This window comes from Hippoglossus stenolepis, chromosome 24 (assembly GCF_022539355.2).
Source record: "Hippoglossus stenolepis isolate QCI-W04-F060 chromosome 24, HSTE1.2, whole genome shotgun sequence".
Taxonomy (NCBI): Eukaryota; Metazoa; Chordata; class Actinopteri; order Pleuronectiformes; family Pleuronectidae; genus Hippoglossus; species Hippoglossus stenolepis.
This window is the reverse complement of record NC_061506.1, coordinates 7,786,947-7,810,921: the sequence shown is the minus strand read 5'-3', so window position 1 is coordinate 7,810,921 and position 23,975 is coordinate 7,786,947. Positions and strand designations below refer to the sequence as shown.

Genomic DNA, 23,975 nt, shown 5'->3' with positions numbered 1-23,975 from the left:
ATTTCTACTAATAGATCCCTTTCACCTAAATCTTACACACCGAACCTTTAAGCTATTTTTACAATGCAATGTGTAAGATTTTTCTAATTGTAACATAAAGCTGTTACACTATAAAATAAATCCAAACTAATTGAATTAGATCTAATGTCTCTCCCCTTTGGAAATTGGCTGATTTAAAAGAATAACTGTCACATGTTGAGGCCTCAGCTCCACAGGCCCCCCTCATTCATTCAGGACCGTCTCTCTGGCGCCCCCTACAGAGGGAAGTTCTCCCTATCAGAAAGTGTCTGAACAAACACATGTGAAGACGAGCTTCCCAGATCAGATCTAGACACTCGGTTGTAAGCATGCACGTCCCGGCGGCTGCGGTCGGGTCCGTGCGGCTCTCCAGAGCTCTCCAGAGCCGCATGGAGTGTCTCCGGCCTCTCCATGCGGCTCGCAGCGGCGCGGAGCTCCGGCCCGGAGCCTCTTCCGTCAGGAGGAACGTGGACGTCCAGACGACGACGGACACAGGGAGGCTGAAGACCATCGATGACCTGCCGGGGCCCAGCGTCTCCACCAACCTGTACTGGATGTTATTCAAAGGATATTCGGAAAAGATGCACCTAATGCAGGTACGAATAAGTTCGCTACAGGCTGCAGAGGATTTAGTTTTTGTTTTTGATTTAATTCCTTACAATTAATATTCAAACGTGTTTTTGAGAAGAACTTTACAAAGCCCAAAAATACACAACAATAGGCAAAAAAACCTATAAATGCAATTATAGTAGTGTAGTGCAAGTAGTAGTATTGTAAGTGTTTGTTTTAGCAGCAGAATTGAAAGCCAATATATTTGTTATAATTATTATATTCTTGTCTTACTGTTTTACCCCTTTACTGCTGTAACACGGTAATATTCCCTTTTATTATCTTATTTTATCTTACCTTTGAGTGAAAGTACTCACTATTTCAAAATATGAGATTATTGCATTCTTTTACACAGTATGTCAATTCTGTAGCTGGGTTAGATTATGCTAATTTGACTCTACTGTTAAACAGTAAAATATTACATATTATATTACAAATTATTGATTGGATTATATATATTTTTTGATAACATTGTTTTCAAGCACTGCATCTCCTGCTAGTAGGCAACCTCAAAAACACGTGTAAATTAAAAGTTGAACTTCTGAAGTCTGACTCAGGCGTTTAACTTGACACACTGTGTTGTTTTCAAGGTTTTACAGAAGAATCTGCACGGGCCCATTTGGCGCTCCAAGTATGGTTCGTTTGAAATGGTCAATGTGGCGAGTTCGGAATTCATAGCTCAAGTGATCCGGCAAGAGGGTCGCTACCCGGTCCGAGTTGAGATGTCTCACTGGAAGGATTACATGGACCTGAGAGGACACGACTATGGTCTGCATGTGAGGTGAGTGGAGACAGGCGATGTTTGGAGTCGTACTAACTTAACGATCGTAAGGGTACGAATTTGTGAAGGAGTTCCTCAGGGCTCCTTCGTGGTTCACCTTAAATTAGTAATCTGCAGCTCTTTCACTTTTTAGCCCAGGACCAGATTGGTACCAGATCCGCAAACATTTGAACCCCAAAATGCTGAAGCTGGGGGAAGTGTCGGCGTATGCCTCCACCATCCAACAGGTGGTCGGAGATATGGTGCAACGCATTGAGGTCCTGCGCTGTCGCAGTCAGGACCAGGCCACGGTTCCGGACATGGCGGCTGAGCTATACAAGTTTGGCTTTGAAGGTAAGAGGTTCTGTAGTAACACTGGTTAGTTGATGGCAGAGATGGACGTTTTTGATTCTCGTGAACCTTTACCTCAATTTTACCCCACACAGCTGTCTCTTCAATCCTGTTTGAAACCAGGCTGGGCTGCCTGCAGGAGGATATTCCCAAAGACACACTGAGATTCATCGCCGCTGTCAACACCATGTTCAAGTTGTCTGATGCAGTGCTTTTTACCCCACGGTGGAGCCGCAGCATTCTCCCCATCTGGAAACGCTTTGTTCAAGCTTGGGACGTCCTCTGTAGCGTAGGTGGGCGGTAAAAGAATGCATGTAGTTTGGATTTTGTTTCAAGCATGAATATCTGCATACATATCTTCTGGCTCGTGTGTTTGTATGGAAGGCCAGAAACTAATCGACAAGAGGATGGCTGAAATCGAGGCTCAGGTGCGCAGCGGTGAGCAGGCAGACGGTCTGTACCTGAGTTATCTGCTGTCCAGTGAAAAGATGAGCAGATCCCAGATCTACATCACTATCACAGAGCTGCTGCTTGGAGGAGTTGACACGGTGAGGGGGGGCTGCCTGTACACTCAGATGGCACAGTTGCAATTCTCGGACTATTAGTTTCAATGTGACCTTTAAAAGGGATAGTTGACCCAAAAGGGAAAATCCCCTCATTATCTACTCACCACTGTGCAGAGGGAGGGGGCGGGTGAAGTGTTTGAGTCCAAAAAACACTTTTGGAGTCTCAGGGGTGAACAGTGTTGCAGGCAAATCCAACACAATTGAAGTAAATGGTGACCACTTCTTCAAACGTAAAAAAAAAACCCAGAAGAAGAACATTAAATGCCTCCACACACTGCACAAGCTTGCGCCTCTATGCTCTCGTCCAAGGGGCACGTGACGCCATCAGCGATACTTAGCAGTCTCGCACACCCTTGGGCCAGAGCTTTAGTGCAAACGTGAAGTTGGCTCTAGGCAGAGCAAATTACGAAAGTGTTGGACTCAAACACTTCACCCACCTCTCCAAAGATAACACACCCAGAGAGACTAACAGTGAGTGAGTATCACATAAAGGAACTTTGGTAGGATTTATTACACCTAATTTGTAATTCAGGGTAAATAAGAATAGAGATCAGAGTAGAAGTCGATAATGTTACCTACCCGATTCCGGCACAGTACAAGCATTTCTATACCAGTATTCAAACCAAATCAGAATCTCTCAGACTGTCTGTTATGTAGCTGCTGGCTTTAAGAAATATGAGATGTCTGTCCAGTCCAGGGAACAGTCTGAAAAAGTTAAATTCCTCTAAATTCGCTGCTCTCTGTGGAACAGTGGCCTGTTGCCATCGACAACAAAAACCAACACGTACAACATTGGGGTTGCAAAGCCGGTCTGGCTACATTCCAAGGGGAGGTTGAGACTTGTAGGTTTTGATCTGCCAGTTTGTATAACCTATGAAACCCGTCTGACCTCAGTCGTTTAGTTTGAAAAACTAAAAACAAACAGTTGTCATTTGTAAAATCTTAATATAATCAAGTAAACATTATCATTTTATCTTTTTTTTTATTTTTTATGTTTTATCCTTTGAAATTCATACCTAAGCTACATATGAACTGTGTATTTTTTAACCTTCACAAAGCAATAGCAGGTATTTTCCCCAATTATTCCTGAATGTATTTTTCTTTTTTTCTTTTCTAAAGGTTTTCCTGGAGCTGTGCCACCACCTCTCACAATTTGTGTATTTCCTTTGTGCATTTTATTGTGGGAGAGTTGTGTGCACCAACAACCCACTCACAAATCAATTGTTCTTTAGACAGCATATTATTTGGGGTGTATTTTTGGACACATGCAAAAAAATCTGTCTGGAAGCATAGATAAGGGTCATTCTGTGAATGGGTCTTAAACTGTGTATATTTTTATTCTTTGTGCACAGTGTGACTCCTTTTTCCTTCCCCTTCCCCCCTCACATTTCCTCCCACCTGACCTCAGACGTCCAACACCTTGACGTGGACGTTGTACCACTTAGCGCGGGACGAGAGGGCCCAGGAGCTGCTGTACGGGGAGGTGAACTCCGTGTGTCCCAACAAACGGGAGCCGACCACGGACGACCTGAAAAGCATGCCCTACCTGAGGGCCGTCATAAAGGAGACGTTACGGTGAGCTGTCGGCTCTGTGGGTCCGTCTCGGGTAGAAACTGTTTGTACACTGCATGGCCAAAAGTAAGTGGACGCCTGCAGCTTTCCCCAAACCATTAATACAAAGTGCACTTTTGTCTAAAACGTCACTGTATCTTGAAGTATTAAGAGTTTCATTCACTGGTACCAAGAAGGCATTGACCACAGGATGAAAAGCAGGCGTCCATATACTTTTCACCAGTGTGAGATGCAGTGTTATATAGATTAGTTATATAGTTAAAATGCATTGGTGATAATATCATTCTAAATACTCTGAAAAGAGTTATACTTCAAAACCCGATAAGAGTTTGAAGGCAGGACTTTTACTTTACATCGTGGTATCACTGTTTTACTTACATCAGCTGAGCATCCTGATCTGTGAACGTGAAAAACCTGTTCTGTGCTTTTAGCCTTTATCCCGTCGTACCTGGAAATGGACGCTATGTTACTGAGAATGAGGTGATTGTGGGCGACTACTGGTTCCCAAAGAAGGTAGGGAGGCAGAACCCAAAGGACGCGATGCTGTGACACCTCTTAAGTGCTTATTTGACTTGTCTTATCTTTAATTCTATTGTTATTCTGTCTTTTAAGACTCAGTTCCATCTGTGTCATTTTGCCGTCTGTCACGATGAGGCAGTGTTTCCGAATCCAGAGCAATTCGTCCCGGAGCGCTGGCTCCGCTCTCAGACGCCCGGCTGGCCGGCACGCGGCTTCTACAAGCACCAACCGTACAGCTATATCCCGTTTGGTGTCGGGGTGCGAGCGTGCTTGGGGAAGAGGGTGGCGGAGATGGAGATGCATTTTGCCCTGTTGAGGGTCTGTGACGATTTGTTGTCTTAAAGCATAATAACTGCTGTGCACAAAGTGTTTTCAGCAAAATGTCACTTAAGTCGTGTGAGTTTTCTATCCACCAACGTTGCACATATCTGTCTGCAGCTGATGCAGCACTACAAGCTCAAGCCCGAGAAAGGCGCCACGGTTGTGCACCCTAAAACCCGAGTCCTGATGGTCCCCGAGAAGCCCATCAACCTGCGCTTCCTGCCCAGGAGCGGAGGTCAGTGACTCCTGAATGTTTGGAATCAAGTGTTTTGACTGCAAACGTCTGTATGTATGATCAAATCGAAGGTCAAAGGTTGAATACTTTGTCAGAAACATTTCCCTTTCCCAAAATATTTGAAGAATTATTAGGCTCTCGTGGTCGGACTGCATAGATTGTATTAGTCCAGGTCTTTCTACAGAGTCAGCTACTGCAAAATATATTTTCTTTTCCAGCTGCATGGAGGTAACTGAATGTTTTCCTTCTTTCCTTCTCAGAGTTTCTGGAAGGAGAGACGAGGACCTGAAGACTTTTTTGCTTTGTGGTTCTGCAGACTCATGAAATTGGCTCATTGGCTGTCTCCACAACACATACACACTCAAACACAAACACTTGCTGTTAAAAATGTGTGTGTGTGTGTGTGTGTTTAGAAGCAGTAGGGTGAACACTGCCCCTGTTTGACAATAAGTGGAAATGCAGCCTTTACATAACCTTGCACCCATTTCTTTCAGGAGGACTTCTTGTGCTTTTGTATCCTTTTGAATCAGCCTTTTATTCGCCACGTTGAAAGTTATTTCACATTTAACACAAGGTTAAGCATTAAACAAAGAAAAGCTTTTTATGGTGGAGGCAAGGAAAGGAGGATTTATGAAACAAAGTTACAGGATGCAGAAGGAAGGAAACAGGACGGCATGGAAAGGAAGGAGGATTGCATAAAGGGAAAAGTTGTTGCACTTTTTTAAGTTTCCTGTGGGAAAACTGCAAACATCTTGCTTTTATTCAAGAATTGTTGCACAAAATGTTGATTTAACTTTAAGGTTTTGCATCTATAAGTTACAAACAAGAACATGCACCTTAAGTACAAGAATACTTGTATAGAATAGCCAATATGTATATTAATATGTAATTCAGTTATTCATGTGTTTAACTGTTTGAAATGTTGTTACTAATTTAAATGTATACTGTTGAGCCTCCTCCCCGTGCTGGAGAAACAAAATCTCAATGTGGAAATAAAAGATGATTTTAAATGGTCTTGTTGTGGTAATTCAACTGTGCAAGAGGAACGCGTGCAGTGTTTTTTTATTTGTGGCCATAGCTTTTTGTTTATTTTGATCTGCGTGAATGTTCATCGAGTTGATGATGGGATTCAACGTGTTTATTGAGCATTTTTCTCAAATCACATTCACGATGATGTCAAATTGAACACACAAATTACCTTAAAATGTTTGTGTGAGCTTCAGTAAAAATGTGTGAATGTTTGTTTTTGTCTTCTACAGCGACAACATTCACCTTAATAAATCTACATATTTTATTTAAAATTTTTAAATGAAGTGGCTCCTCCAGCTCCATCAGGCTCTACCTCTAATTTTCTGGGATTTTTGTATTTGTCGAACCTGCACAGTCAGAAACAGACACTGTGCCTATGAGCCAAAGAAGTTATTTATTATTCAATACTTCAAACAAACCAACTTCCTGTGGCCAGAGCATTGGTACAAATTATTGCAGTTATATCAAGATCTATGTGACAGTGGTGCGATGCATGTAATGCACACTGACTGATAAACAGTCTATAGCAAATCAATGTGCCTGATTGTTTACTTAATTTAAAGTACTATTTTATTGTACTTTATTATGAGGTAGGTTTTGTCCTTAACATCTGCAATGTAGGGGAATGCAACTCCATTTACTCAAATACTACACATGCGTACAATTTTGAGGTGAAATTAACATGTTATGTTTCATACCACAACAATCAAATGTTGTGTTAGGGTCACTAACCCCTCCAGATGGATTTAAATAAATAAATAATTAAGTAATTTTACTTTTAAGTACAATCAAGTTGGCAGTAGGAATGCAGATGCAGGATTGTTCATCAAATTACTGTTAAAATGACTAAAATAAATAATTCAGAACCCTTCAAAACCCTTGGTTACAAGCCACCACGTCATTTAATTATAATTATAATAACAGTAGCACAACTGTAAGAATAAAATATTATGAAATGTGCCTTCATGTGAAAGGATAAAAATGAATTTATAATTTTTTTTGAAGATATTTCAAAGCTAATTTAATCAATAATTATTCCAATATTAATATTGATAATGCCCCAGGTTTTTTTTTTTGAGGGTGCATTTAAAACCTCAGCCTCCAGGAGGCGCTGCTGGTGACTCTCCTGACTTTATTTTTCTCCTCTCAGTACGATGAGTAAATGTGATGCAGGCTTGAACAAGTGCGGACGCGTCATCTTTTGCAGAGGAGGGAGGCCACCTTCCTCACCCGACGCACCGGGACGCGCCACGTTCATGTGAGAGGCTCAGTTTCCTCCATCCCTCCATCCATCCCTCCATCCTGGATGGTGCATGAGCTTATTGCACATTTGCGCGCGCACACACACACATTCCTGCTTTATAATTTCGATTTTTTTTTTCGTTTCATAGCTCGGTGCCTCTTTCTCCATCCATGGAGGAGCAGTGAGGTCGGGATCCACCGCCCTGCCTGTGCCGGGCTGCAGCCGGGGAGAGACGGAGCTCTCCACACCGACGGGGTAGCACCCAGGCCGGGAGAAGGAAGAAGGAGGACGCGTCTGCAAAATGGTCGGTGTTTGTGGATCAGGAGGCGGCTGCAGTTGCCATCATGTGAGCGCGGACGAGGCGCGTAAAGCCGCCGGGGATGATGGTGAGTGGTGGACCGTTGCGCACGGTGCATGCGTCTCTTTTGTTTCAGTCTCACGCAAACACACACACACACACACACACACCTGCTGTCAAACCCCGTGAAACCTGTGCGTTTTAATGGGAATTCAACTGGTTTATTTAAGGCAACAAACCAGGAGGGCTGTGGTTTTAATTGAGGTCAGCGAGCTGCGTGTGATGGAGGCGGAGGTCTGACCCAGATGGCCGCATCAGGGTCGATCATTCACTCAGTTGCATTGGATGGATGGATGGATGGATGGATGATGTTGACAAGAGTGTCGAGTGTTTGTCTGGTATGTCTAGACCAGTGGTGGAGTTTGAGCTCTCCCAGGGGTCCCTGAAGGGGTCTCAAACAAACCCAATCAGGGTTAAGCTCAGTTTCAATTACAGGCCATTATCCGGATAATTCAACCCTGATTAAATGTGGTATTAAAAGGTTTTTTAAATACTTACTTACTCATATTAAATAGCTTAAAAACATGGACAATGGTAGAAACTGAAGGGCATCAAAACAAAGGACATGATGTCATGATGATTGCCTGAATACAATAATAAATTGGCAAAATAACTATAATTGAGTAGTTGGTTTGTGTGGCGAACTAATCTTCTGTAACAATTAAACTCGTGTGTTTAATTGTTTCTTATTCAGTCTCACAGAATTAGCAATTATCAATATCCATAAATCGTGATTTTATTATTTTATTGTGCACTGTTTTGCAACATACTTCTTTCATTTAGTTGGGAATGGAAGCCATGTTGTTCTGTTATTAATTAGACAATACCAGCAACCGGTAAGTCAAGAAACAGGAATCAACCAAAGAAAAATGCTAATGGTTCCATCATATCAAATTTGAAGATTTGCTGTTTTTTCTGCTCTGTCATATGATTACAAATGGAATAAATTTGGGGTTAGGAATATCTGTTGGATAAAATAGGTCATTTGCACAAGGCACTGTGGGTGCTTAAAGTCTACATGATTACAAACATGTAAAATCGATAAGTCATTAGGGACCTGGTTTTTGGTTGAACTCGAGTAACCTGGGTGACCTGACAAGGCAGCTGGATGAACGTGGACCCTGAGGTTTTTAATGTGTTTCTATTTTCGCTGCGTGGGGAATGTGTGAGACGCTTTAGAGGTTGGAGCCTCCCAAAGGGTTGTGGCAGCGTGATGAGTTTAATCCGATCTTTATTTTATTCATACGAAGAGCGAGCAGTGAGGGAATGTTGTGGGAACTGGTCTTCGAAAGTGGTCTTTGACTTGTGACCCCGGCTGTGGAGGTCCCTGTCATGTAACCAGTTTGAGACTTTTACTATGTGACGGTGGCCATTTTCCTGCAGGAAGAAATCCCTTGGTATTGATGGGCCTAAAGTGTGTCAAGAAAACAATCTGCATACCCCCATACCCCCACCAGGAAGGTTGCATCCATGCATTAATGCTGCTATAGTATAAAGAAATGCGATGGGTGGTTGCTGCCATGCACACTGAACACCTTGTCGTAGGTTCCCGCACTCGCGTTCGAGGATCGTAAGTTCCGTGATGGATTATAGGGGTGGAGGAGGTCAGATAGGTACCTGAGGGCCCGGACGTGAAGCGATTTATAGGTGAGGAGGAGGACTTTGTACTTCATGCATGACTTGAGCGGAAGCCTGTGAAGGTGGAGCCGGGTGGGGGTGATGTGCCAGTCTGAGGTCACATTTTGTGAGGTTTGACGTGAACTGAAGCTCCTGAACAGCATCTGCAGGATTTCCATGCCCCAGGCTCCTGCCGCATGATCGGCTGACTCCATTATTTGCATCAATAATGGAGTGTTCCTAATAAAGTGCTCAATGAACAAACGTGAAAAAATGCAGATGTCAGTGAACTCAAACATCACTGGGTTTTGTTCTTGTGGTGCATTCAAGCGAGTTGTTTTTTCCATGTTTACAAAAGAGACTTCTGTTGTCTAACCTGCTCTTGTTGAGAGCACTCGGAGCGGCATTCTGGGTAATGGCGGGATGTCGCCAAAGTGGAGCATGCGAGGCAGATTACAGGAAAAGTGGAAGATGGTGTTTCATCACGAAAAACAACCCTGGATTTGTTTTGAACTTGGCAGACTGAGAAACAGTGAGGGGACACGAGGGGGAATTTTCTGCTCGGAGCCGGCGCCTTATAAAAAACCCCTGCAGACTCTGAGCGTGCTCTTTGTGCATTCGCTGTGTGTCAGGCCGCTGTCTTATCAGTGCAGTCAGGCGGCACAGATCGAGCTCTGCAGCCCGCCGGTGGAATGAAAATGCCACAACACGTCGCTTCGGATCCGCCAGTGGGTCAACGTCTCTGGCCCGGTGCTGCTCGCGTGCTCCCTCACCCCGACTCCCCCTCCTCACCCTGAGCTGACGTGGAGGAGGCAGAGTTTAGCCTCTGTCTGCAGCAGCTTCACCGCGATCTGATAAACAGCAGCTTCAGCTCTTTGTTTTCCAGCCTCTCTGTAGCAGACGTCTGAAATGGAGAAATGAAAATATATGTTTTCAGGTACTCTGGAATGGTTTGTCACGCTTTTACACAGAATTACCTTTGTATGAGACAGAGCTGCCTCCATGCTGGCGATAACTATGCTGTGCTGCACTCTGTTTTCTGGTTGTTTCCTGCTGTCTGTCCCACTCTTGAAAAATGTGACGAACATGACGATGATATGAAATGAAATGATTTGATTTGACTTTGTGGCCAAAGGTCAAGGTCACGTTGACCTCAAAACACCTTATTTGTTGTGACACATGACTCTTACCAATACCTGATATTACGTCTTTAAATATTCACTATGCATATTATATACTGTAAGTCTAAACCAAAGACGTACGATCCCACAATCTGTCATGTCGTTCATCTTTATATACAGTCTAAGGTCTGTAAAGACATTAAGTAAACTACAACTTATTGCAACTGTAGTTTTTTGACATGAGGTCGTACTCTCATGTTGCATTTAGTTTCCGTGTTGCGTTTCCTAGCAGCACAGGCAGAATTGTGAGAAGCTGCGGGAACTCTCAGGTCAGAGATCCCTCTGAGGCGTTCAGGGTCCAGCGGTGATGACAGATCTCACCGGCTCCAGCTAATTACTGCACGGTGTCAAACAGTGAGCCGGGACCTGCGGGCTGCTGAGGGCCAGATGTTTGTTCAGCGATTCAGAGACTGTTGATGGAGCTGACAGGTGCAGAGAGGCAGAGAAGAGGCTGTGGCTCGTTGCTGCTCTTTTCAGGAAAGAAAATAGGTTTGAAACCTGTTTTAGTAGATTGGTTTCATTTATAAATATGGTCTATGGTGTGTGTCCGTGGTATCAGAGTAGATCTGAAATAATTTGTAGATTAACCGATTTGCCAGTTGACAGAAAATGTAATTGTTCAGGTCATAATTTGGTTAATTAACCTATATTTGTTTTGTTAAGGAATAGTGGTTAGGAAAGGAGATTATTTAAAGTTTCCCGACGCAGCCCTCGAGTGTCATTGCACTTTGTCACATTAACATCACAATATTTGGTATTGTTATTTAAATTCATTATATGCAAAATGAAACTGGACATAAAAACAATTGGACTGAAGTGCACCTTCGCCTCGTCCTTCCAGGGCCTCGACTCTCGGGCGTCAATACCCATAAATTGCAACATTTATCATCAGCATTGATCGGATGTTCCACTGCTCTGTTGATCTTGACTCTCAGTATTGCAGCTCGACGCACATTTCGTTTAAATATCAGCTATTCGCTCGGTAAAGAAATCCTATTTGCTGATGTGATTAGCTGTTGCTCTGTTCTCGGGTTGAGTGAGTGCCATCAACCCCCGGAGCGGCACAACAGAGAGGATCATGGGATCATGTGTCTGTGTAATTAACTTTAATTGATCGGCTTCATTTGGTGTTTCAGAGCCAAACATCAGCAGAAGGTTGTTTCTGATTTGTTTGTGACACAATATGTGAATAAAGTGAATAATTCATTCACATTTGAAACAGCTAATTAAATGAGCTTCAATAACAGTGAAGTCCTGGTGGTAAATTGGTGGTTTGAGGTTGATGATGGATTGGTTGTCCGTGCTTTGCACTTCCTCTCCAGCACTTTGTTGGGCACTTATGGTTTCTGCCTTTCTCGGAAAGTGCAGCAGTCATGTTCACGAGCATCATCTTTCTTTATGTGTTGAGCCTTCGGTGTCAGGCTCCACAGATTTGATGCTTCTCTCGCTGTGTGTTTAGCTTCTCCTCCTTGGGAACAGACTTCATTGATATTCCCGAGCGGCTCCCTCAGGCCGGCGGTGCTGCGGACAGGGAGATAAAAAGTGATCTGTTTGGGGAATGTGCAGTCATACTGAGCAGCTGGATGAAGAAGGCGACGGTATTGTAAGAGGGTGGCAGTTATGTAAGAGGGACTCGTCACCGAAAAGCAGACAAACAAATGCATTTAGTTCTTAGAGGGCGAACGTGCTGATGCAGGTCTGATGGTACTTGAGAGGAACCTGCGGGTGAAACACGATGGTCGAAAAGGACCCGAGACTCATCAGATCAGGGTGAAAACAGCGTCTGACACAGACAAAGGCCTCAGTGTCTTCCTCCTCCTCCTCCTCCTAGGATTCCTCCATCAGCAGATTCCTCACATTCCGCCCAATCAGAGGAAGTGACAGCAGCCACACGTGGCTTCAAAAAGTGGAGCATCCCATTCCCATTCGCAGCCTTATGTAACCTGCTCAGCGAGCGGCTGAGGAGGTGTGAGGACGCCTCGGCCTCTTGGCGTCCTGCGGTCGTGCCTAATCCTCGCAGAGTCGTGCCGGTGTTCGTGGGTGAGAGCCAACGAGCGCTGCAAATAGTCTTCATCTGGGAGTGTTGTCCCTGTTCTACAGTGTTAAAGAATAATGATCTGATGGTCATTCAGATCGGGAAGTTGAATTTTGAAACCAGGGGCTTTTTTCAGTTCTGAAAATAACTGGGGCAACCTCGTTGTGGAACGAACAAGCGAGAAGGAGAAGGATTTGCATTTATTTATTGCTGCTATTATCTTTTTTCACACGACTAAATTGTGTTGCAGCACGGGAAACCTTAAATCTTTAGTAGTAGAATTTACTATAAGTCTTTCTTTGAGGTGAGGATGAAAGAAAAATATGTGACTGATGCTTGTTTTTCTTTTTATTTTCTAACACTCCTCCATCACAACGTCAACATTGTCGAGAGCTGTCCTCTTCTGTCCTGTCATGTCCTGACCCATCTGACCTGCCTTTTGTTTCTGTCTGACTGAGACACATCACACACACACACGCTCAAAGCACATGTCATGATCCTGCTGCCATCCGCCACATCCTCTTCCCACACAGTCCCGTTTCCACAGCAACCCCATCCAGTATTGATTGACATGTGCAGAGGGATGGCGGTTGGCGTGCCAGGTTATCGGCAGGGGCGATTGACGACAGCAGCCCCCCTCCTCTCTCTCTCTCTCTTCCCCCGGAAGAAGACATGTACACCGGCGACACATTTGGTCCTCCTTCCGCTGCGAGCGACAGGACATCGGCAGCTCGCTCTGAGCTCATCGCGAAACGTCCCCCTTGTTTTTGGCAGCTCGCCCACCAGCCTGTTACCTTTGGACGGCTCATGCATGACGCTGAGAGACAGAGAGAGGTCTGTCGCTCTGCGTCATGTGCTCCGGCTCATTTTCTCATTAAACCGCCGCCGGTCGCGCACACACACTGCAAAACGAGGGTAGAGGCTCCGGATGAGCACATGCCACTGCCTCGGTCAGACGGGCAGATTTCTCAGGTCAGTGATGGAGCGAGGAGGTGGTTGAACTTAATGACTTAACATCACAGTGTACTTTTGCCACCAAGTCTTTAAGATAGAGTAAACTGGGATACTCTGGATGTAGGGCTGGGAAATAATTTAACTTAATGCTCTAAATATCATTTTAATTAGCTTGTGTGTTAGTTATATTAATGTGATTTTGCACTTGGATATCCAACTTTTATGTATGTGCTCATAAATGAAATGAGTCATATTTTGAGTGAGACGATTTTACATATTGTTCAATCTGCTGATAAGATTCTCATATATTGTTTTAGGTCTATACAACATCAAAACATCAAGTCACCTGGAGGCATCACACTGGTTCATTTGAATCTGTTCATCTGTTTTAGGTGTAGTTGTTACTTTAAGAGTGTTTTAAAAAGCAGAAGTTGAATATACTCTCAAATATGTAACCTGAGGAAAATTGTTATAAACCGGTATCAGCAACAACCTGCTTTTTAAACTCTAAAGAAGCCGTCCTTTATTCTACGAACATGAGCAGAGTTTATTTTCATTCATCCGTGCACCTGCATTTTTTTTTTTCCCCATGTTGCACCTGTTTGTAAACACACGGAGCTTTGTGCCTGTGATTTAATGGTTTTGAATCACGGGGAATCGTTGCCAATGCAAAGTGATCTGGAAAGCAGCTGAAGCGCAGTGAGCAGTGCATTACGACGCCGTTGCGTAACCCGGTATCTTTTCTTTTCTTTTCTTTCCCCTTCTCTTTCATTTTTATCTCCCCTTTTTCAGTTTTACCCTCTCGCCCAAGAGCACAAGAGCTGAGCTGTTGTCAGTTTACTTTTCAAGTTATTTATCGAAGTGTCAGTTTATTTAGAGTTAGTGTTGACTGGTGTTAAAGGTTAGGAGTGTCTTCCTTTCCTCCCTCCCTCCTCTCTTCTTTTATTCTTTTATTCTAATCCCTTCCTGTCATCCTTCTGCCTTTTTTTTCTCTCCACCATCTAATTTCATCTAATCCATTATTCCTTGTTCTGCTTAGTCTCTGTTGTTCTCTACTGTCCAGCTTCGTTCAGGGACATTTGCATCGTTGTCTTAAACTACTGGACATTTAAGGTATAATGTAAATGTGTCTAGTTCACATTCAGCGTTCCTTTTGAGCCTCGCACAAGCGGCAGGAACAGACCAGGAGCCGTCGTTCCACGTTTACACGACTATCGCCTAAACTTTGGCTCGCACACGCGGTTACGTTCACCGTCGTTGGCATTTTCCTGCGGTTGCAACCTGTAGCGTGACCCATGGACGGATATAATTCCTTGCGTTTTCCAAATGTGCTCATAGGTGAAAAGTTTTTCAAGTCTGGCTTCAGGGAATTTCTTCAATATCATAAACCGCAGCTCCATTGAGTTACCCTGTAGTTCTAGACTTCCTGTGGCATGCAGACATCCAGGCCTTAAGTGAAAAATAAGTAACAAGAAACGATCAATTATTCTCAACCTTTTCGGATTGATTGTGTTATTTCCTGAGCAGGGAAATAAAGATCATGGTTGCAGTGTTCCAGGCGAAGACTCTTTCTGACATTGTTGGCCAAACGTTAGTAGTGAACATAGCAAACATATGTCTGGCCAGACAGTCGCTGATGAGGTCTCTGGGGTTTGTGTCCCATGCTCCCATTGGCTGAAGCTGTACGACAGATGAGTTCAGTCAGAGAGTCGCCACGCCAAAAACCATCTGACTCCGGGGATTAACACAGCTGGGTGTCGGACACAGACAAACACTACTGAAACACCACACTGCACAAATTGTGTCTAATCTAATATCTTTTCATATTGCTCAAGGATGTTTTGTAGCTTTATAAATAAATACGGGCAATTTGTGAGAAGAATTATTGAAAAATAAACGGTGTATCACTTGAAAGTATGGCAGCACAAAACCTGTGAAGTTGGCGAATATGTTTCTTTCTCTTTGTGTCTCTGTAGAGAAGCTTGAAACAGAAGCAGAGGAGGAGAGATTGGAACCAAAATATATTCTGTTGAATAAACACATCGTGAAGCAGATTTCATGAGTCACAGGGTTATGAAACCTACACAGAAAATACTGTGGTGTTAAAAAATGAGACGAGAGAGATCCTCAAAGTGAGACAGAAAGTGACACATCTCAGATGAAGTCTTAATCTACAGTCGTTTTAACATTTCAACATGTTTGAAGAAATGATCAGACCCAGACGTCTCTGTCGATCGTACCTCATTAGGATGCAAAGTGAATCATGTCGCCCGCCTATGTTGTGCAGCAAAAACAGAATTCCTTCTTTTTACTCCTATAAGGGAGGTGCAGATGATTGAATGAATTTTAATTCAGTGGAGTTAAAAAAAAAAACTGCAAGCTGAGTATGAGATAGTCTGTAAATAAAGCTGGACGACGTGTCTCTGCTTCCTCCTGCCAAAATACATCTGATTCTTGTGGCGCCATCTTCTGCCTTTGACATCGCCTGGATGTGGAGCCGCGGTATTGAGGTCCTGCCGCTACACACGCTCGACCAATCATGACTCAGTCTTAGCTGTCATGTAGTTAAGTAACTCATTAAAAACAAACACTTGAATGTACATCCGTGTGATAAGAACTGCCTAAATTGACAGAAACTATATTTTAAGAAAAATGTATTTGACTTGTTTGACTTTTTATGTGGTCCATGTCCCATCCACTAACATGGAGGAGTCTGGGTTAATGCCGGCCACCAGGAGGTGATCAGCACTGAGGTGTAGGATGGTTGAGGATCTAGACATGGCCTTTGTGTTGTTTTGCATTGGATATAACAGAAGTTGACGCCTTTGTCTTGTCCTTTTCTTGTGTTTGTCAGTTTCGGTGGGAACTTCCTCTTTATTTCCCGTCATCTGCTGGATCTTCTGTGACAAAACACAGCATCTGAAAACGCCTCACAAGTGCTGGACGGCGCAGTGTCCTGCAGGCGTTTGAACACATCATCCTTTAAGACAAAACACTTTGCTGTCAGCTCCTTCACCAAGAAACACGATTCTCTCAATGTGCCAATGTGGAATTTATTATGCTCTTAAAACCAGTCAGCAGTTACTTTTATGCCAGATATACTCTGTTGGAATTAATGGCGAAAAAACTTTAGGGAAGTAAAAAGGAGCTGAGCTGTTGTCTCGACTCCAGCGTGCAGGTCAGACCTGATGCAGCATGTTGCTCCTCAGCCACGCGGTGTACTCTGGGTATTAATAGACACAGTTTCCTTTATTCATGAAAAAGCTTTGCTGTCTTCCCGTCACCGCCGCCGCTGATGATGTCAGAGCTGAAAATGGCTGCACATCTGTGTCAGTGTGTCTGGGTCTTATCGAGTGAGCCACAAACAGTTTGAACCCTTTTTAAACTGCCTTTTCCTTCCGTTTTGTTTTTGTCCCGACTAGGAACGGATTGTTTGGAGAGGTTTTCATCGCTGAGCCAATAAGGGGAGTGGGATCGATCCAAGTTTGCGACGTAAAATACTTTTATTACACAGAGACAAGGAGGCTCTTTGCACCAAATTCAGATGATCTGATGCACACAGAGTAAATCTGGCATTTCATTTTGCCCCTGGGAGGGATCAGTTTCTCCAACCACACGGTAGCAGAGACGGATGCATTCAGTCACCATCTTTTCCCATTGATCCAGTAGATGTGGAGTCAACATTTATCATATCAACAAGGAAACGTGTTGATTTATCAGTTATTATTTCTGTAACCGAGCTGCATCCGTCTCATGCACACTTGCAAACCACTTGCTTACCAGAATAACTTTTATTCCAATCGATTCTTCATTTTACCATGGACTTTTGTCTGAAGCACTTTGTAACCTCGTTTAGATAAGTGCTATACAAATAAAGTTATTATTATTATTATTATTATTATTATTATTATTATTATTATTATTATAACTGGCAGCTGTAGATCATTTGTGCAAACTTTTTAAAAACTTGTTTTTAACTACATTTTTAGCTCAACTAATTTTCCATTTATCCAAAAGATTTTCTTAATTTTAGCATTTTCATAACTTCACTGTTTTGATTAAACATTCTGAAGACATCAGCCTGGATTTGATCAGCATTTGTCCTGATGTGTCATGATGATGATGACTGTGTGTGTGTGTCATTAACACTGTGATTTGATATAGATTTGAGAGGAGGGCTGCTATAGTAGGAGAACCTGCTTTTATAAAAAACACATTTATATGAATACATTCATACACGGAACAGGCAAGGTCATTGATTGGCTCTTACACTGTTGCTATGGGAGTTTAAGCTCCTCTTCCATTGGCCGAGTCCTGGACCAGGCCCGACTACCGGCTGTCTGTCAGTATGCCAAGGTTGTCATGGCAACAGACAGGAAGCAGGGTAACAGGAGGAGAGTGTTGTTGTTGTTGCTGCGGATTCGGAACGCCGAGGAAGAAGCTCCTCTCTTGTTTATTTTGTCTGTGTGTGTGTGTGTTTTTTTTTTTTTTCTAACAGAGGATGATCCGTCTGCAAACATAAGAACTGCACATTTTGATCTGCAGGAGTAGGAAACAGCTTAATTCTGCGGGACACACGCTCGCGCGTACGCACACGTGCACGCACACAAACAGGGTCACCCAGTTGTAACCTACTAATCCTCCACAGAAAGATGATTATTAATATGACATGTTTGGATGAATATGGGGATTAAAATGTTGATGGAGTGTGTGTGGGTGTGGTGATTGTGATTGTGTTTCTATATGCAGGCTATTTTAGAATGTGTGTGTGTGTGTGTGTGTCTGGGTTAAGGACATTTTGGGCTTTATCATTCATCCCTGACTGTTTCTATTATCGCTCCTTTCAAATGCAGCAGCACCTCTATGTCACACACACACACACACATTTGCTTTAGTCGTAATTAAGGCCAATTTATACGCTTTCATCGACCTTTTTGTTGTAGATCTTTCTCCGCCAGAGTGCAGCAGACTTTGAGGTCACGTCGGGTCGACTCTGGCTCACAGCTGCATCTGTCCAGCCTTTTTTAAAAGACATGCTTGTTCTTTCAGACCAGTTTCAACCTCCTGCGTGACACAAACAAATATTGATGTACTCCTTACTGACCCAACCCTCGAGGGGGGTAATTAACTAGAGGCTGAGAGGGGGGGGGGAAGTGAGTGATGAAAGTGAAGAGGTGCTGAAGGGAGGTAGGAAGGATTTAGGACGCAAAAGGAGGACAAAGGAAAGTAGGAAGGGTCAGGGGATCTCATGAATATCGGAGACTCCAGACAGAAGTTGCGTAAGCACCTCTGACCCAGAAATGTTCCACAGTTGGACTGAACTCACCCCGAGATGGAGAGAACAAAAGCAACCGCAGGGGGAGGAGGTGTGGGAATGAGGGGACAACGTTTTTTCCTGCTTCAGTTCTGCAAATGATCAATTCTTCTCCCTTTTAATTGCACTAGCCGTAACTCTCCTACATTTTCTGCACTGTCCTCCTCATCCGTGTTTCTAGCGCTCATGGAAATCCTGGAAAGGTTTGGGAATCAAATCAGGTTTCTTTTTATATTAATATTTGTTTTATAGGTTAAAGAAAATGTTTGAAATCAAATTGCCGGATATTTGAGGGTACCTGACCGAACGTGGCATCGTTTTAATCGAGGAGGTTGTGTTTTCACTACACAACAGATTTCCATGAAATTCTGTGAAGGGGTGGGCCACGACCCAAGAAAGAACACATTCAATTTTGGCACAGATCAGATAACTTTTTTTTACTTTAACATTATAAAATATGTTGTCATCATACGAGTCTAAAAGAAGCTTTACATACATCGTAGCTATCAACGTCCTCCCCTTCCAGGGAGAGCACACGGCTCTGATTGCCCTCGTCCACCCAGCTCAAACACCCACTGTCATCTGAGCTATTATTATCCACTGATACTGCCGGCGGGGGGGAAGCCAAACTGTGTGCATGTGTGTGTTTGTGTGTATGTGGACACAAAGCAAAAATCAGGTTTTAATACTGCTGCAAATTTGAAAGCCACTTTATTAAAGGGATAAAAAGGTTTTTTTTTGTGGCTGGTGCTGATGTTGATCCTTTTGGATCATGCCGGTGGTTTTGCATGGTTTATCGCATCATATTGAAATCGATTAGACTTGGTCTGCATTTTTACAAATCATATGGTAAAAACCTACGAGTTTCCGGTTGGATTTCTGGAAATCAACATGCAATAATCAGTTACATTGAACATGACATAAGATTTTGGCCCTTTAATTGTCTAACGTTTGTCGTCATCTCTTCTCTTTTCTATCCACAGGTAAAACCATGCACCTGGGCAGTGTTCCATAGCCTCCCCTGCCCCTCGCCTCCCACCTGATCACCTCTTCTCCTCCATCTCTCCTCTTTACCTCCATCTTCCTCACCTCCCTCTCCTCCTCCTCGCCATGTCGACCACCCTGGATACGCTGCTGGACCAGCCCTACCAGAAGCTGAGCCCCGAGCGGCTTGATGGCTGCGAGGACACTGCCGGCCGCTACAAGGTGGTCCCCTGTGTTGTCTGCTCAATGTGCTGTCTTTTCGGCATCATTTACTGCTTCTTTGGTAAGTTGGAAAGTTTAACTGGAACATTCCTGAAAGTTAGACCCCCTGCCTCAGAAATGTTGTGTCATATGTTTCCTCCTCTTCTTTCAGGCTATCGCTGCTTCAAAGCAGTGATGTTCCTGACGGGCCTGATGTTCGGCTCTGTCGTCATCTTCATGCTCTGCTACAAGGAGCGCGTGCTGGACACCCAGCTGAGCGTGGAGGCCTCGGTGGGCATCGGCCTGGGCATTGGCACGCTCTGCGGCCTGGTCACCATGCTGGTTCGCAGCGTGGGCCTCTTTATGGTGGGCCTGCTGCTGGGCTTGCTGGTAGCCGTGGCCACCCTGGTAGGCCTGGAGGAGCTGTCCAACAGCCCGCCGCGTTCCGTCTGGGTGCCCCTTGGCGTGCTGCTTGGCCTGGGCATGCTGTTCGCCGTGCTCACCCTGCAGTGGCAGCGTCTCTTTACCACGCTGTCAACAGCCATGTTCGGTGCAGCAGTGATCACGGTGGCGTTGGACTACTTCGTAGAGCTCTTCGCCCTGGTGTTGTACATGTACGAGCGGATAAAAGCAGCACCTGGCAAACCTGTGTGTTGGCTGACTTGGGTGGTGCTTGGGGTGTGGCCTGCCCTCACCCTGCTGGGTGTCATGGTCCAGTGGAAGGTGACCGCTGAGGGATACTCCCATACCAAGGGTGAGGAAAACCGGTAGTTCATATCTCTTAAACTAGTTGTTTTTCTGGGCTGCCTCCATTTACTTCTTCACTACAGGTAAAGCAAAGCATGACAAAAGCCTTTTGTGTCTCCTCACCGCCCTTTTCCCCTTTCCTCCACAGTAATCATCAGCCGGCAGCAGAGGAGGATGCAGGTGATGCGGATTCGTCAGCGCGACGACCGCTACCGCAGCAAGAAGAAGAAGAAGCAGCAGCATGGCGCCTCCTCCCATCAAAACCCGGCCAAGCAAGTCCACTCTGAGCCCGCCTACCGTCGCAAACCAAACCCCATCCGCCGCTACGACACGGACGTCCTCTCGCCGGTGAGGAGCTTTCTCTGTTTGTTGTCTCGACCGACGAATTGCGTGTTTTATTTCCATCACTTTTTAGTTTTAAACAAAACTGTCATTTTGCAGAGCTACATCCAGAGTTTCCGAGACCGGCAGGTGCAGGCGCAGCCCTTCCCGGGACGGCTGGTTATTGGACCCCATGCCGTGGTGGATGTGGGCTACGACTGCAGCTCCACGACACCCCTCAGTGGAGCAGCGGGACCTTCGCTAAGGGTCTGACCACTTCTCCAACTCACAGAGGCCTGAACACACCACAAACCAGGGAGACGTATGACTCTAAAATCACCACCCACCTGGGGGTAATCACAAACCACCACTCGGTTTAAATGCAAATATTCTGGGCTAAATACAATCTGGGTTTAGCCTCACTCTTAAGCGGATGAAGATATGTTTAGGGCTGGATTTCCCCCCAAATGTGAACATATTTTACTCTTTATTGATTAGATGTTAGGTTCTAAATCTCCGCTCCCCTTGTGTATACCTGCTGGAGCCGTCAGTGTGGTGCAGAGGTTTAATCCGACCTCTTATAGCTGTCTCTCAGTAGATTCAAATGCACAAATGCATGCATGCACTTACACACAAATACACACCGCGGATACACTCTCGAGGGGGTTGATGCTGAAACCCGCAGTAACCAGACCCCGACCTGTCTGTCACCATCTCAAGTCAAACCAGATCAGGGATCAGAGTTTGAGTGCAAACCCGCCTCAGGTTCAAACAACGGGCATCGTACGAAAGATTCAAACACAACTTTGCCCTCATTCAGCGTGCTGTTTCTTACTGCTGTCGTCATTTTTCAGCTGATGCTGCAGAAGCAGCACGTTCCTCAGCCTGTAGGCATCTTAAACGCCCAATGAAGATTATCTATAAAAGGGAAGTAAGGGCCCTTGCTTTCTGTGCCATCTGGACTAAAAGAAAATCCTCTTTCAAATGGGAAGAGATGTCTTCCCTGTCGTTTTCAAAGGAGGGAAACCCTTCATCCCCATTGGTGCTGGACGATACACTACTTCAAGCGTCACACTTCTCCCCGGAGGCGGGGGATTCTGTTTAAACGGGTGCCTTGCCCCTCCTTGGACTGTACCCATCAGTAGGAGGGGGGTTACTGGCAGATCTCCCATCGATAGTTTGTTTTTGCATTAAATGTGATCACAGAATGATTTTTTTAAGAGGGTGGGGGGGTAGTAGCCATGGAGTTACAAGCAGGGTAGACAATAATGAAGGGGAGTTGTTGCTTGCCGTCTTCACAGATGCCTGGACATACGAGGAGGATTTGCTTCCAGCTGACAGACAAAAAGCCATATTTACACTGACACCTCGTGAGATTCACACATACGTAAAAAAGATCATGAAGAATTTCGAGTGCAGAAAAGAACATATTTCTGTGATTAGTTTACATTTTGAATTTTATCACTGCAGTGCCAACTTTTGGCTCTCCAAGAGATTAGTAGTAGTGTTTTTATCCCATAAGAATAGATGGAAGATAAGTTTCAGTCTTTCCACCATCTGTCGTTGTGTAAAAGTTTCAAACGTGGGTTTCCAAGCTCTTTCGTTGAAATTATAATATATATATATATATATATATACGGTATATATGTTTTTGCTTGACAGAAATAAGAGATGTAAGTTTAATACATTTTTCCATAATGATAGCGCCCCCTGTTTAACTGATCAGTGCTCCAATTTGATTGGTTTATTGTCTGTGTGGGCAAAAACAAAAGGGGCTATTAGCCACTTCATCATCCCATCTCTGTGTCATGAATCAAATCAAAGGGTGATGTTAAGATCACAGACTGTTAATAAAGATGGACGACGTGACGGCTCCCCAAAAGCGACGCCTAAGAGTCTCGATCGCCCCTCGGTTGATCAGTGTTAGTGGATGGGATCGGGCCAAACTTACAAAACTCTCAAAGATGTATTGAAGTCGATTTTTCTTCGTCATTGCGAGAAACTTGTAATAAAAAGATCCACAAAACGTAGGTCAAAAAAACATTGGAATTGGGTCATATTATGTTTTATTCCACAATATTGTTGTAACTGTAGATGTGTTTCACTCTTTCCATCACCTGCCACCATATGAATATATCCACATTTGATAAAACAGAACTTGCAAAATTTCCCGACAAAATGTGACCATTTTTGTCTCTTCATTTTTATTGCAATTGTCAGATTTGCGTGATTTTTAAATCGTGGTCAAAACTTTAAACGCACCTTTAATAAAACCAGCCCACGCTGAGGTGTCAGTGTAATCAAGGCTCCAAGCGTCTGAAACAAAAAAAAGTGGACTAGTGGCCATACCGACTTTTTCTTGGACCAACGACTCCTCCCATCATGTGCATTGATTTTCTTCTTTTCTTGTTTCTTGACGCAATTTTCTTTTGTCAACATGTGAAAAATGTGAATACTTTGTCAGCGCCTTTTACCTTTTTTTTTTTTGTGGAAGGAAACGCAAACTAATGTGCGGGGAATGGCGGGGGGGGTGAATGGACGGTGTATTCTTATTCGACTGTCGGAAATGCATGATCTCGAACCGATCCATCCCGGCCCCCCCGTTCCGCCGTGCGTGGCTTCGTTTTGGCTCCTCCCACCCTCCACCCCTTCATGTGCATCGATGTGAAACATGTACAGCACTTAATAATGTTTTTTTTTACCCTTTTATCATTCTCAACAGTTTTATTTCTTCTCTTAGGCGTCTAATTTAATGGAGACATTTCCAGTGGGATGTATTTATTTGCTGATTTATTTATTTCTGTAAAGGAGCGTGCAATGTCATCACTGTAGGCCAGTAACGCCATGCTTTTTTTAAATTGACTATTATGACTATGATTATTAAAGCATGTGTTCCTATGGGCCTGTATACCATCGCTGTGTGAGAATCGTCTTTTAACACAAGGACACACACTCGGCTGTAGCAGGAATCCACTTTTCTTTATTAGCGAATATTACTTGAAAGTCACAAGAGGACGTTGGCTCGTGCTAACAGCCCCCC

The 23,975-nt window shown here is 44.1% G+C and overlaps 2 protein-coding genes across 4 annotated transcripts; both read left to right on the top strand.

Moving 5' to 3' along the window:
* The first annotated feature begins 248 nt into the window (after window positions 1–248).
* Window positions 249–5,961, top strand: si:ch211-113j14.1 (sterol 26-hydroxylase, mitochondrial). The gene is made up of 10 exons (XM_035150756.2): window positions 249–614; window positions 1,218–1,408; window positions 1,542–1,741; window positions 1,834–2,031; window positions 2,123–2,286; window positions 3,713–3,879; window positions 4,308–4,389; window positions 4,489–4,713; window positions 4,834–4,951; window positions 5,212–5,961. Exons 1-10 carry the CDS (start codon window positions 348–350, stop codon window positions 5,238–5,240), a joined length of 1,641 nt encoding a protein of 546 aa, XP_035006647.2. The 5' UTR covers window positions 249–347; the 3' UTR covers window positions 5,241–5,961.
* Window positions 5,962–7,135: 1,174 nt separating this feature from the next.
* tmem198b (transmembrane protein 198b) lies at window positions 7,136–23,848 on the top strand. 3 transcript variants are annotated; one of them, XM_035150461.2, is made up of 6 exons: window positions 7,136–7,238; window positions 7,372–7,609; window positions 19,666–19,949; window positions 20,040–20,621; window positions 20,763–20,962; window positions 21,056–23,848. In XM_035150461.2, the coding sequence occupies exons 3-6, from the start codon at window positions 19,793–19,795 to the stop codon at window positions 21,206–21,208; spliced, it is 1,092 nt and encodes a 363-aa protein (XP_035006352.1). In that variant the 5' UTR covers window positions 7,136–7,238; window positions 7,372–7,609; window positions 19,666–19,792; the 3' UTR covers window positions 21,209–23,848. The 3 variants fall into 3 exon arrangements, with proteins under 3 accessions (XP_035006352.1, XP_035006353.1, XP_035006355.1); XM_035150462.2 differs by having other exon boundaries at window positions 7,194–7,289; XM_035150464.2 differs by lacking the exons at window positions 7,136–7,238; window positions 7,372–7,609 and adding an exon at window positions 12,999–13,386.
* The last annotated feature ends 127 nt before the right edge of the window (window positions 23,849–23,975 follow it).

Coding starts and splice junctions, on each gene's coding strand:
- si:ch211-113j14.1 (XM_035150756.2), top strand. CDS start 348: ATGCACGTCCCGGCGGCTGCGGTCGGGTCCGTGCGGCTCTCCAGAGCT. Junction 3,880..4,307: donor GTCATAAAGGAGACGTTACG/GTGAGCTGTCGG, acceptor CTGTGCTTTTAG/CCTTTATCCCGTCGTACCTG. Junction 4,390..4,488: donor ACTACTGGTTCCCAAAGAAG/GTAGGGAGGCAG, acceptor CTGTCTTTTAAG/ACTCAGTTCCATCTGTGTCA.
- tmem198b (XM_035150461.2), top strand. CDS start 19,793: ATGTCGACCACCCTGGATACGCTGCTGGACCAGCCCTACCAGAAGCTG. Junction 20,622..20,762: donor GGGATACTCCCATACCAAGG/GTGAGGAAAACC, acceptor TTTCCTCCACAG/TAATCATCAGCCGGCAGCAG. Junction 20,963..21,055: donor ACACGGACGTCCTCTCGCCG/GTGAGGAGCTTT, acceptor GTCATTTTGCAG/AGCTACATCCAGAGTTTCCG.